The 12845-nt window shown below is 39.5% G+C and overlaps 1 protein-coding gene across 2 annotated transcripts in view; it reads right to left on the bottom strand.

Annotated features, from left to right (window-relative positions):
* Window positions 1-12845, bottom strand: part of LOC129697647 (uncharacterized) — a 49305-nt gene that overhangs the window by 22574 nt on the left and 13886 nt on the right. The window contains exons 5-10 of one of the 2 annotated variants that reach the window (XM_055636360.1): window positions 12524-12600; window positions 10499-10607; window positions 9359-9458; window positions 7880-7968; window positions 6134-6233; window positions 2625-3593 (exon numbers count right to left, since the gene is read on the bottom strand). In XM_055636360.1, the coding sequence (XP_055492335.1) occupies window positions 3294-3593; window positions 6134-6233; window positions 7880-7968; window positions 9359-9458; window positions 10499-10607; window positions 12524-12600 (775 nt within the window). In that variant the 3' untranslated portion in view covers window positions 2625-3293. Of the gene's footprint in view, window positions 1-2624; window positions 3594-6133; window positions 6234-7879; window positions 7969-9358; window positions 9459-10498; window positions 10608-12523; window positions 12601-12845 lie in introns of those variants that run through there. The other variant, XM_055636364.1, reaches the window with a different exon arrangement.

Raw genomic sequence — 12845 nt, 5'->3', positions numbered from 1 at the left:
TTCATACCATTTCATGCAAGGACAACACATTCAAATGCAGTTTCATACTATTTCAAGCAGGGTGAAACCACCATAAAAACCACACAAAACACCACACTCACAGTTTAGTAGCTATTCAGTGTGTTCAGTTGATTCACAGCTCAGACAGAGCCATGACCTCTCCCTCCCCTATCATGCAGAGACTGAGCCACACCCACACTTCCGGGTTTTATAATCCCTCCCCCTCCCACCGGAAAAGGTGTGGCCTTCATGGCATGATTGACAGGAGAGAGATTCCCAACATTTTTAAAACACTAATAACACTTTTGTTTTTCATTGATGGGAAGAATTCTCTGCACCTGATGAGCAGAGGGGAAGTGAGTAAGATGGCCAAAAATCACAGCCGTAAGTGGTAGCGTTTTATCTAAAATCAATATAGTACAAACAGGAAGTTGTTAAGTTTAGACAAACAACCATTTGCATGCAGTGCCTTTTTACTTCAACCCAAACCCCCTAAACAACCATTTGCATGCAGTGCCTTTTCACTTCAACCCAAACCACCCACCCCCCAAAAAAACAATAATTTGCATGCAGTGCCTTTTCACTTCAATCCAAACCCCCCAACCAACCATTTGCATGCAGTGCCTTTTTACTTCAACTCAAACCCCCCAAACAACCATTTGCATGCTGTGCTTATTTACTTCAACCCAAACCCCCCAAGCAGCCATTTGCATGCAATGCCTTTTTACTTCAACCCAACTCCCCAAACAATCAATTGCATGCAGTGCCTGTTTACTGCAAACCAACCATATTTTCATTTTCAAACCACATTAAGGGCACTCACAGTTGAGTAGACATGTGTTCGGTGTTATTCAGAGCTCAGAGACACGTGACCCCCTGGCTTCCTCCATCTTGCAGAGACTGAGTGAGGCACACCACTTCCGGGTTTTATAGTCCCTCCCCCCTCCCACCAGCAGGGGCAGCAAAGAGAATGGCAATTTAAAAAAAAATTAATATCTCTCTGATTTTTAATCAATGGGAAAAATCCTCTGGTCCAGGGAGGCGGAGGGGAGCTCTGAGCAAGGTGGCCAAAAATGACGGCCGTAGGTGGCGGCGTTCTCTCGTAAAATCACAGCACAGCGAGCCAAAAGCGGTCAAGATCAGACTTTTAGTAATATAGATAGATGTCACTTCTTGACATCTGTAGACACACATTAGTTACTATGCATGTGCTCCTTCAGTTTCAATGCAGCTTATTATATCATTCTGTAAAGTTCCATACACGTTCAAAGAGACAATGTTTCAGGTCAAACTCTGGGCACGACTCCATGTTAATTCTGGCAAGTAGCCACAACTGAAAAAGTTGTTTGAAACTTATTCTGATGAATTGCACAGTTTTTGAACACTCTTTGGTCCAAAAACTTGACGTGTCAGGAACGAAATGTAGCATGTAGCAAAAGTGATCCTTATAAAGCTGCTTTATAATTTTCCTCTTCCCCTCTGGTCTTCAGTTGTGAGGCACAAAGGACAGTCTATGAGCAGTATCTATGAATGCTAGTTTGCAGATGTTCCAGACTCCATCTATTTATGCTGGAGGCATGATGTAAAAAATTGAATAAACTGCATTAGATGGGCCAGCTAATTTAAACAAAGATAGAAAACTATTTTTCATAAGGCACTATTAAATGAGAGGGCTTATGCCCTGGATTTTATAGTGATGTCATGGTGCCACAAAGTCTGGGATTGAGTTAGGCTTGTACAAAATGACTTCCCTGCATTATTGTTCTTCAGGATAAACCTAAGAAATCACGCTAAATAGACAAGGTGCTAAATTACATTTAAGCACATTAAAAGTAGTAATTAAGATACTAGGTTTTCTTGTTAATTGAGGGGGGAAATTCAAACATAAAACAAGCTTATTTCCTAATTAAATGACCCAGCTGTACATTGGTGCAAACTAAGTTTAATAGCTTTTCTAACTGATTCTTTTATTTGAACATAATAGAAGTGTACCATTTTAAAAGGAACTTCACTTTTAAATTAAATTTAAATCCTGTAATTGCAAATGTTTGAAAATGAACCACTTCATTATGTAGAAGGAAAAGGACACCTTGACTATAAATGAGATACCAATCTTCCTGAAAGGGTTTTAAATATTAAATTTCACTTCTTCGCCCCCTGACATCTTCCCCACCCCCAGCCCAAACACATAAACGCACCAATATATGGAGAATTTGGAAAACAACATTACCACTGTCCCCTGTGGTTGTAAAAAAACTCCTACTTGGTATCCTACTTTAAAGTATCCTACTTTGCCACTTAAAACAATATTACATAGATTTTAACTATTTCGATAATAGTTATACATTTATGTTTGGTACAACTTGAAGCAACGGAATGAGTGTTTTTGTAGAATGTATTTATCTTAGATTGCAAATCAAAACTAACCAAGAACGCAAGTCACACAGGATCTCCATCATCGTACAAATTATTTTTTTCCTATTTCACTTTGAAGCACAATTTAGTACAAAAGTTGGTGATTATTTTGCAACATATTCATTATATCAATAAACATAATACTGAAATTTAACTTTAAAATAATTCTATAATTTGAGTGAAAATTGAAAATAAAGTTCTCAGCTTTATTGAAAGTCTGCAGAAACCACATGCAAAAGTGAATTTCCAAGACTAATGTAGAATCTTCCTGTGATTATTCTATTCACTACCATGGTCATCAACAGTTCTTTAATAGCATGAAATGATAAATGCTTGGCCGACAACGTAACAAATAAAGCATTGTGCTGATGCTACATTGAGGAGTTTGTGCTCTTCTGTTTGTATATAAAATCTACAGCTGAAATCAGAGTTGTTTTTGTGCAATCAAAGTTCGCGAATGGATAATTTCATCTGAACGCAAGCAAACCGATTCACATTTCAGTATCAGTATTGCATCCAACTCCCTACATGCCACCATCTCACCATTTTATTTTCTTCAATGAGGCGGCACAGTGATAGAGTTGCAGCGTAACAGCGCCAGAGACACGGGTTCGATCCTGACTATGGGTGCTGTCTGTATGGAGTTTGGACGTTCTCAAATTGACCACATGGATTTTCTCCGGATGCTCTGGTTTCCTCCCACATTCTACAGACATGCGGGTTTGTACGTTAATTGGCTTCTGTAAATTGCTCCTTGTGTGTAGGTTGTGAAACTGGAATAACATAGAACTAGTGTACTGGTGATCGTTGGTCGGCGCTGACTTGGTGGGCCTTTTTTTCAAACTCTTACCTCAACGGATATGCAATTTTTTTCTGTATCATATCTCCGACCCGGCGCTCCAAGCCGCAGGAATCTGCGGGACGTTAACATCACGGAGCTTGCGATCCCTTTGCCGGCGATCAAAGCTCTCTGTGGACTTTAACTCCCTGTGGCCTGTGGACTTTAGCATCGTGAAGCCCGCGGTCTCTGGTAAGAAGAGGCCGACTTGAGAGCTCCATGCTGCGGAGAGAGCTTCCACCATCCCGGCGCAGGAGTTTCGATCACCTCGACGGGGGCTTCGAATGTCGGCTGCGGGGGCTTTGATCGCCCCGACTGCGGATGGTTTAACTGTCCCGACCTCAGGAGACAGAGAGGTAGAAGATTGAAGTTTATTGCCTTCCATCACAGTGAGGAATGTGGAATCCGCTGTGGTAGATGTTTATGTGAACTTATATGTGGTTGTGTGTCTTGTTACTTTTCACTTAGTATGGCTGTATGCTAACTCAAATTTCATGGTTCCTAAATTGGTACATGTGACGATAAACTGACCTTGAAACCTTGAATATAGCAATAATAATGTTCTTAATTACAACTGAATTAATCCTAAAGGATTACAACAGAACAATAGAGGTTCAGTATTGTTTCTTTATTATATATGGCCAGAGATGTCTGACATATTTCTTCTAATGAAGACATGGGTGAACTTGTTGGCAGTATATAACAATCCCAAACTAAAACCTCAGTTGGCAGCTTTAATGAATTAAATTTCATAGCTTGCCCTATTATGATTTGAACCTTGTAACTTTGGTTTATCTGTCTAATGTCATAACCACCAAGTTAGTGACATTATTCCAGCTGGTTTCTTCGATTAAAAAGCATGGAAAGTAACTCTGATCTCTCAGTCTCACAAAACCTAAACAACTTTTCTACATAACCCTTTCTGAACACGTAACTAGGCATGGTTTCTCTATTTCAGGGTAAATATAACAATCGAAGATAGTCACAAATTGCTGCCTCTCTGGAGAGAAGCAATGGGTGACGTTTCGGGTCGAGACCCTTCTAACAATTATTCAAAACAAATACCTTGTTACAAATCTAAGAATGAAAACGTCTGGTTTCAAGTTCGAGTGGAATTTGTTCCAAAAATTCTGAACCGATCAAGAGAGTGGCATTCAGTTCACACAAATGTATAGAATTAAAGAATACTCATGTGTGATGAAGTGCAAACTGACCATATATGATATCCTTCTGCACAGAATACTACTTCAAAAGCAATGCAATGCAACGGAATTTCACATTTCACAGCTGAACATTGGCTACATATATGAGGACAAAAGCTAAATATTACAGTTGCTGAAATTTTCTCCAGATGTTGCCTCATCTGTTCATTATTTCCAACAGTTTTCTTAAGAATTTTGATTCACATTTTTGAATTTCCTGATGGTGCTGCCATGTACTCTCCCAGCGCCTTACATTCCCTTCCACCATGCCTCCCGCTGGTTCTACATTTACCTTTCCATCTCTCTTACTTAGGAGAATCAACCATCTGCACTATTTTGGCTTCTCCATTTCATCTCCTGCCTTAGTACTGTCTCCACCCATCTCTTCCTTGGCAATCTGTCAATCAATCTCTCCTCACCTGAATCCACCTACTTGAGAGTTCCTGCCCCAACCCCTTCTTCTCACATCTCTCTAGCAGCCATCTCCTCCTCTACTTCATTAGTCTGAAGAAGAGTCCCAATTCGAAATGCATCTCTCTATTTCCCTCCACAGTCTGACCCACTGAGTTCCTCCAGCAGTTTGTTTTTTACTCAAAATTCCAGCATCTACTGTCTCTTGTGCCTCTAATTTTACTCTTAACTCTACCACGTTTGGTTTTTCTGTTTTTACACTTTCTTTTTTTTTATTCCTTCGGATTACAAAACAATCTTTGCACATTCTGCTGTTTTGCATTTGTCGTAATTATTGTTGTAACCATCATTATCATGTATACTGTGTACTTTATGAGCTTCATGCAAATAAGTAATGTCATTGCTCCCCAGTATATATGATGATAAACTAATCTGAATCTAAATATCCAAATCGAAATGCCTTGATGTTCTATTCTTATATCTTACAGTACAGATAAAGGTGTATGGAAAGAAAATTGAATCAGATGCGTGCTAAACTTTACCATCATGTAATCCACCAGATTACATGATGGTAAATGCAGGAAGATTATTCCCGATTATTCCCGATGTTGGGGAAGTCCAGAACTAGGGGTCACAGTTTAAGGATGAGGGAAGACTTTTAGGACCGAGATGAGGAAATCATTTTTTACACAGAGAGTGGTGAATCTGTGGAATTCTCTGCCACAGAAGGTAGTTGAGGCCAGTTCATTGGCTATATTTAAGAGGGAGTTAGATGTGGCCCTTGTGGCTAAAGGGATCAGGGGGTATGGAGAGAAGGCAGGGATGGGATACTGAGTTGGATGATCAGCCATGATCATATCAAATGGCGGTGCAGGCTCGAAGGGCCGAATGGCCTACTCCTGCACCTATTTTCTATGTTTCTAAGCTATTCCTTACTAGGTCACATGCTTATATCTATACCTTAAAATAACTATATGCAAGCAATATTCTTCCTTCTTTTCACTTTTTGAGATGGAGGCATATTTTCAAGTTCTACCATCATCTTTCTTTTGCTTCTCTGACTCACTTGGGATCCGTAGAGATTGTGGGTGTGACTATAGCTAGTGAGATAAACACATAGATATCAAGCAATCCCTAACTGGGAGAAGAGATTCCCAGCTGAAACAACCAATCTAAATCTCCAATGTAAAATTGAAGAAGCATTTCATTTTCTGGAGGCACTCTACTGCAGAATTTTGAAACCTTGATGCTTCTATTTTAGACTTACCTCCAAAACAATCTGCTCCATAACAAGGCTGGTGACTCTATTCGTCTTTACTTCCTTCATTAGCCTCTTAGCTTCTTGCATGTTTTTCTGGGCCAAATTACTGCAATAGATGCGGTGAAGGAAGAATCGGCAGTTTTTACTTGGCTGAACATTGCGCATTGTAACCTTGCACCCATTGTACCAATTCAGACTCTTTGAGAATAGATTTCTTGAGCATGAAATTAGGCTCAGTTGCGTCCATTGTTTAGAGATCACAGGTGCTATGTGGGCCTGAAATGTGTGCCTCATGCACACTGATGACATTTCCTGTGATGATTCAAAGCAGGCAGATCATGTATCAATGAGTATGCAGCATTAATTTGATCAAATGCTGCCATGTTTGAGTATAGAACTTGGGATGTAATGTTAAAATTGTACAAGGCATTGGTGAGGCCAATTCTGGAGTATGGCGTACAATTTTGGTCGCCTAATTATAGGAAGGATGTCAACAAAATAGTGAGAGTACAGAGGAGATTTACTAGAATGTTGCCTGGGTTTCAGCAACTAAGTTACAGAGAAAGGTTGAACAAGTTAGGGCTTTATTCTTTGGAGCGCAGAAGGTTAAGGGGGGGACTTGATAGAGGTCATTAAAATGATGAGAGGGATAGACAGAGTTGACGTGGATAAGCTATTCCCACTGAGAGTAGGGAAGATTCAAACAAGGGGACATGACTTGCGAATTAAGGGACAGAAGTTTAGGGGGAACTTCTTTACTCAGAGCGTGGTGGCTGTGTGGAATGAGCTTCCAGTGAAGGTGGTAGAGGCAGGTTCGTTTTTATCATTTAAAAATAAATTGGATAGTTATATGGACAGGAAAGGAATGGAGGGTTATGGTCTGAGCGCAGGTATATGGGACTAGTGGAGAATACGTGTTCGGCACGGACTAGAAGGGTCGAGATGGCCTGTTTCCGTGCTGTAATTGTTATATGGTTATATGGTTATATGGTTAATATGCCTACTGTAATATTGACCCATTTTCTTTCTGGGTAGTCAAAGAAATAACAGCTTACAGTGAGTCACTTCAAAAAGTGGGAAAGATATTAAAGCACGACAGGGTCTGCATGTGAGGTCTGAGAACAGTGATATCTCGCAGATAGGCAATCATGACGTTGGTGCTTTCTCAGGGTTTGTCAGAGTTGGCATCACAGCCACATCATCCCAGACCTAATGTCATAGATTATCAAAGTAAATCCTGAGATATTCACACTATACTAGCTAAAGTGGTTGGCAATGAAGTGATGATCCATCTGCCTAGCCATATTTCAGCTTTTAGCACCAAAATGGACAGTTTCAGTCAGTAAAATACATTCTATATGTCCACACTTTTCCTTCACAAATTGCTGGCTAATGTAAATTCATTAGATCTTTTATAACCACTACGTGATACTGGAGATTCTCATTGAAATGCAGCAGAACATTATGCTGGGAGCCTTTTACAAATGACAGAATTTCTGGTGCTGACCTATTAAAAGTACGTATGCAAATATAACAACAATATCATAGAAATGTATCATGGAAAAACTAAACATAAAGTGAAAGGCATTAAATTTGTGAAGACGAAACACCATGTTATAAAATATATAGTTATCCATGAGTGATAGACATCTGAAATCTGATCGTGGTTTCACATGGACTGAAAGAAAGTGGCTTGGTACATTGGAACTCACCGTAATATGAACTGCTTAGTTTAAGTAAACAAAAGGATACTCTGCAGAGGAGGAATCCATTCCACCTGGAACTTTTTGGATGTAATCGTCCATCAACTTTTCCACCATGTCATTGAGTATTAATTGAACCTAACAAAAACAATTACAATTATAATAACTGACACTCATTTTACAAAATTGTCAGTCATGGGGCAACTAAATGTTGGCTCATGATTATCTCAGCTTGTATTACTTTAACTCCAGACAATTGCGCAAAATGCTCTACTCTGGGAATCGCACTTTAGTGCAAGTGGACGAAAATTACATTATGGTCGGCACTTATTTCACAGTGTGGAAGATTCCATCCAATGAAAATAGGAATGTAATTGAAAGGAATTAGGAGATGAGCAACATGATTTCCAAAGTACGCTAGGACGCTGTGTAATACTGGCACTTTCAAATTTTACATTTCAGAATTGATTTAGGAAAACAGAACTTAGAAACATAGAAACATAGAAATTAGGTGCAGGAGTAGGCCATTCGGCCCTTCTAGCCTGCACCGCCATTTAATATGATCATGGCTGATCATCCAACTCAGTATCCCGTACCTGCCTTCTCTCCATACCCTCTGATCCCCTTGGCCACAAGGCCCACATCTAACTCCCTCTTAAATATAGCCAATGAACTGTGGCCTCGACTACCCTCTGCGGCAGAGAGTTCCAGAGATTCACCACTCTCTGTGTGAAAAAAGTTCTTCTCATCTCGGTTTTAAAGGATTTCCCCTTATCCTTAAGCTGTGACCCCTTGTCCTGGACTTCCCCAACATCGGGAGCAATCTTCCTGCATCTAGCCTGTCCAACCCCTTAAGAATTTTGTAAGTTTCTATAAGATCCCCTCTCAATCTCCTAAATTCTAGAGAGTATAAACCAAGTCTATCCAGTCTTTCTTCATAAGACAGTCCTGACATCCCAGAATCAGTCTGGTGAACCTCTCTCTGCACTCCCTCTATGGCAATAATGTCCTTCCTCAGATTTGGAGACCAAAACTGTACGCAATACTCCAGGTGTGGTCTCACCAAGACCCTGTACAACTGCTCCCTGCTCCTATACTCAAATCCTTTTGCTATTTGAAACTTGTTATTTAAAGTGTCTTCTTGCAGAGAGTGGTGAGTCTCTGGAGTTCTATGTATTCTATATCCCACAGTTTTGTGGAATGTAGAGCATGTGGGTATTTGAAGGGGAAATAGATATATATTTTTAAAGATGAGGAAATTGACATGTATGGTGAACTGGCACAGAAGAGAAGATGAGTCCTGGAGCAGATCAGCTATGTTCATGTTGAAAGGTGGGGCAGGCTTTGGGGCTGAGTAGCTAATTTCTGATTTAGGATTGAAATATAGTGTAAAGTTAAACAACTGTATTTGCCCTTACATATTGCCTTTGATCTGGGTGTGTTCAATTTGATAATTGTGTGTAATAGGGATACTAAAGAAGAATGATTGCTCCTCTCAGACTGAACTAAAATAACTCTCAGAACTAACCATGTTGATGTTTCTGATCTGGTACGGTTCTGCTCCTTCATGCACAGAGTCTTCATTGTGTGAAATCACTTTTTTCTCATGGTCTTTAGAAACCCTCAATCTGCAACACAGAATTGAAAACAATGATAAATAGTAGTCATGAAAGATAAGTTAGAATATTTTTATTGTATTTTCTTTCAAGTAAAAAGTATGCTGAAAAGCATGAAGTTAAGATTAAGGTTTACTTTTACAATTCAGCACAAAGACTTCCACTTCATTGAAATCACCAACAGTAGGCCCTGCTTTGTCTTAATGCCCACTAGCATTGTAATGTATACTTTTATCAACTCTGGTCTAAATTGCTCCAATATACGTTTTCAGTTGTTTTCCTAACCACGACCTTCCATGGGCTTCAGTTGACTAAAACATAGGCCTTTACAACATCCAAAATTAAGAAAAGACATCCAGTCACCAAATTTAAAATTTCACTTTTTTCCGTAAACAGAATTAACAGCCTGTAGAGAATGATGTCAGGTGTTACAGTTAAGGTTTAATGCTGTATAAGAAGCAGACCACAGGGGTCCTACGAGAGTACAACAATTTGGAGTATGTAATGTTACATGTTTTTGAATTTCATGCAGCATCTTATACCAAATTATTGCATCAACTACGACACTGATTGTGTTGATATTATTTTAATTGTAACATTTAGTTGGGTTTTAACAAACGTTTTTAAAGATTTTGTGGAATATTGTGCTCTGGGCTCAGACCCAACTCAAAGGGTAGATATAATGCAAACTAAACATGTGTACCCCTTGTAATTGTAGTATGTGACCTAACTGCTCTCTTTATTTTGTTACAAATATATTGGTGTAGAACTGGACAGAGTAAAAACACATTGTTTATCTCTAAGTTATTTTTTTTAAAGTATTTTGTTCTTCAAGTTTTACTGACTAAATAAGGAAAAGATACTGAAATGACAGGTAAATCATCGTAGCAAATTATCTGAAACTGTTCTTAAAAATTTCTCATATAGATAGAAACATATAATAAAAGCTCTAGATAAGCCCACTCACCCAAAGGCTTACAGATGGGAAAACATGAAAAACAAAATACTTATTCACGAAGAAAATGTATGGGCATTGGTACATAAAAATAAACCTTAGTTTTTGTATTCGGTCTTCCATGGCTGGGAGATTGTTCCTAATCTCAACAATTCTTGCCTGCAGGGCACCTGGATGGTCATGCTTGCACGAGGGAATAATAAACTCTGTCAAAGCAATAAAGTGGCATTTTTTTTAATGTAATGAAACAATATTAAATAAACAGAGCACAAAAATGATTATGAAGTTCACCGAGCACATTATTATGATTGCAACAAAATGGAAAATGCTGCAGACTTTCAGCAAATCAATCAACATCTGTGGAAAGAAAAAAAAGTTAATGTTTCAGATCAATGACTCTTCATCAAATCTGGGGAAATGTGAAAATAAGTGCCTTAAGTAGCAGAGAGGAAGCAGGGTGAAGTGAACAAATGAAATGTCTGTGATACTCTGGAGACCAAGGTTGTCCAGTTGACACAAATGCTGTTAGTGCCATATAAGAAATAATTGTTTGTGAAGGCTTGTCATCACAGCGGGTCTTTTTAGAGATGAATGAGGGCAGCAGAGAGTTAAAAAGGTGTTGCTGGAAATGTGTGATACAGAACAGAGCATGCTGGAAATGGGAATCACAAGAAAATGCTGGAAATTCAAAGCATATCCAGTGGTGCAGGGGCAGCACAATGGCACAGTGGTAGAGTTGCCTCTCAAAGCACTAGAGATCCGGATTCGATCTTGACTATGGGTGCTGTCTGTACGGAGATTGTCCATTCTTCCTGTGACCATGTGGGTTTTCTCCAGATGCTCTGGTTTCCTCCTACATTTCCACGCTTACAGTTTTGTAGGTTAATTGGCTTTGGTAAAATGATAAATTGTCCCTAGTCTGTAGGATAGTGCTAGTGTATGCGGTAATTGCTGATATGCATGGACCAAAGGGTTTGTTTCGCGCTGTATCGCTAAAGTCTAAAGTGTATAATCTAAATCAGGTAGCATTTGTGGAGCGAGAATAACTGTGGATGACTTTACAACAGAACATGCGGGTCATGTCACACGCAGGAAATGCTGGTTATCTGAAATGGTTGTATTCAATATTGAAGCACAAGGACTACACCATGCCTAGATAGAAGATGGGGTACTGTTCCTCAAGCTTATGATGGATTTCAGTGAAAAAGAGCAGGAAGCAAAAGCCAGGACCCAATTTTCCTTTTAGTACCAGAACTGTCCAGTTTTGGTTTCATGTCATCTATCATGTTAATGTAAAATTAACTGGACTCTTCTCTTCAGGTGCTATCTGTGCTACCATTGTACATATTGGCACAAATGGCATTGGTGGAAAACGCATGTGGTCCTGCAGAGTGAATACAGGGAGTTCAGCAAAAGGCATGGATGTTCCGGTTAGAATAAAGGACAGTCACATTTGGATCTGACGGTGGTGCAGCAGTAGAGTTGCTGCCTTACAGCGAATGCAGTGCCGGAGACTTGGGTTCGATCCTGCTGTCTGTAAGGAGTTTGTATGTTCCCCCCGTGACCTGTGTGGGTTTTCTCCGAGATCTTTGGTTTCCTCCCTCACTGCAAAGACGTACAGGTTTGTAGGTTAACTGGCTTGGTAAATGTAAAAATTGTCCCTAGTGGGTGTAGGATAGTTTTAATGTGCGGGGATCGCTGGTCGGCGCCGACCCGGTGAGCTGAAGGGCCTGTTGCCGCGCTGTATCTTTAAACATAGAAACATAGAAAATAGGTGCAGAAGTAGGCCATTCGGCCCTTCGAGCCTGCACTGCCATTCAATATGATCATGGCTGAACTAAAATTATTCTCCTCTTCAGGTGAACCAGAAGAGTTCTCTATTATTTTTTAATCTAGATTATGTAATTAACTGAATACTACATCTGCTGTGGTGGGATTGAATCATGTTCCTGTATTATTCATCTAATAATTTAACTACTGCCCCACCTCTATCCATGACTGGGTGCTGAGTAAGTAATGTACAAATATATGTTGAATTCCAGGATTGGTACCTGACCAGCTTGGACTTTTGAGACATTTCAAAATGGGTGATTTTATTTTAAAAAATCAATACTTTTTTTACCTCCTTCCAAATGGCTCTTTTGTAGCTGATGTTTAAACAGTTCCTTCTTCAAACTTTCTTTAACTTCCTCTAATTTCCTTGAAAGAAAATCAGTGAAAAATCAGTCGACTAGAAATTAATTCTTTTAACACCACCCTTTGTGCAATTCAATCTCCATAAACACATTGTGAAAGAAAATTGGGGATTAACAGAGTGACTTTCAAAGTCCACTATATTTTCCCTGGGATCTTCTATGCACCTACTGTATAAATCACAAAGGACTACTGACATGCACTTTGTTCTGGGATTTTTATTCACACTGGAGCAGCCCACATCCACAGCA

The sequence above is a fragment of the Leucoraja erinacea genome, chromosome 1 (assembly GCF_028641065.1).
Source record: "Leucoraja erinacea ecotype New England chromosome 1, Leri_hhj_1, whole genome shotgun sequence".
Taxonomy (NCBI): Eukaryota; Metazoa; Chordata; class Chondrichthyes; order Rajiformes; family Rajidae; genus Leucoraja; species Leucoraja erinaceus.
Note: the sequence above shows the minus strand (reverse complement) of the source record. Positions and strands in the feature narration are given on the sequence as shown.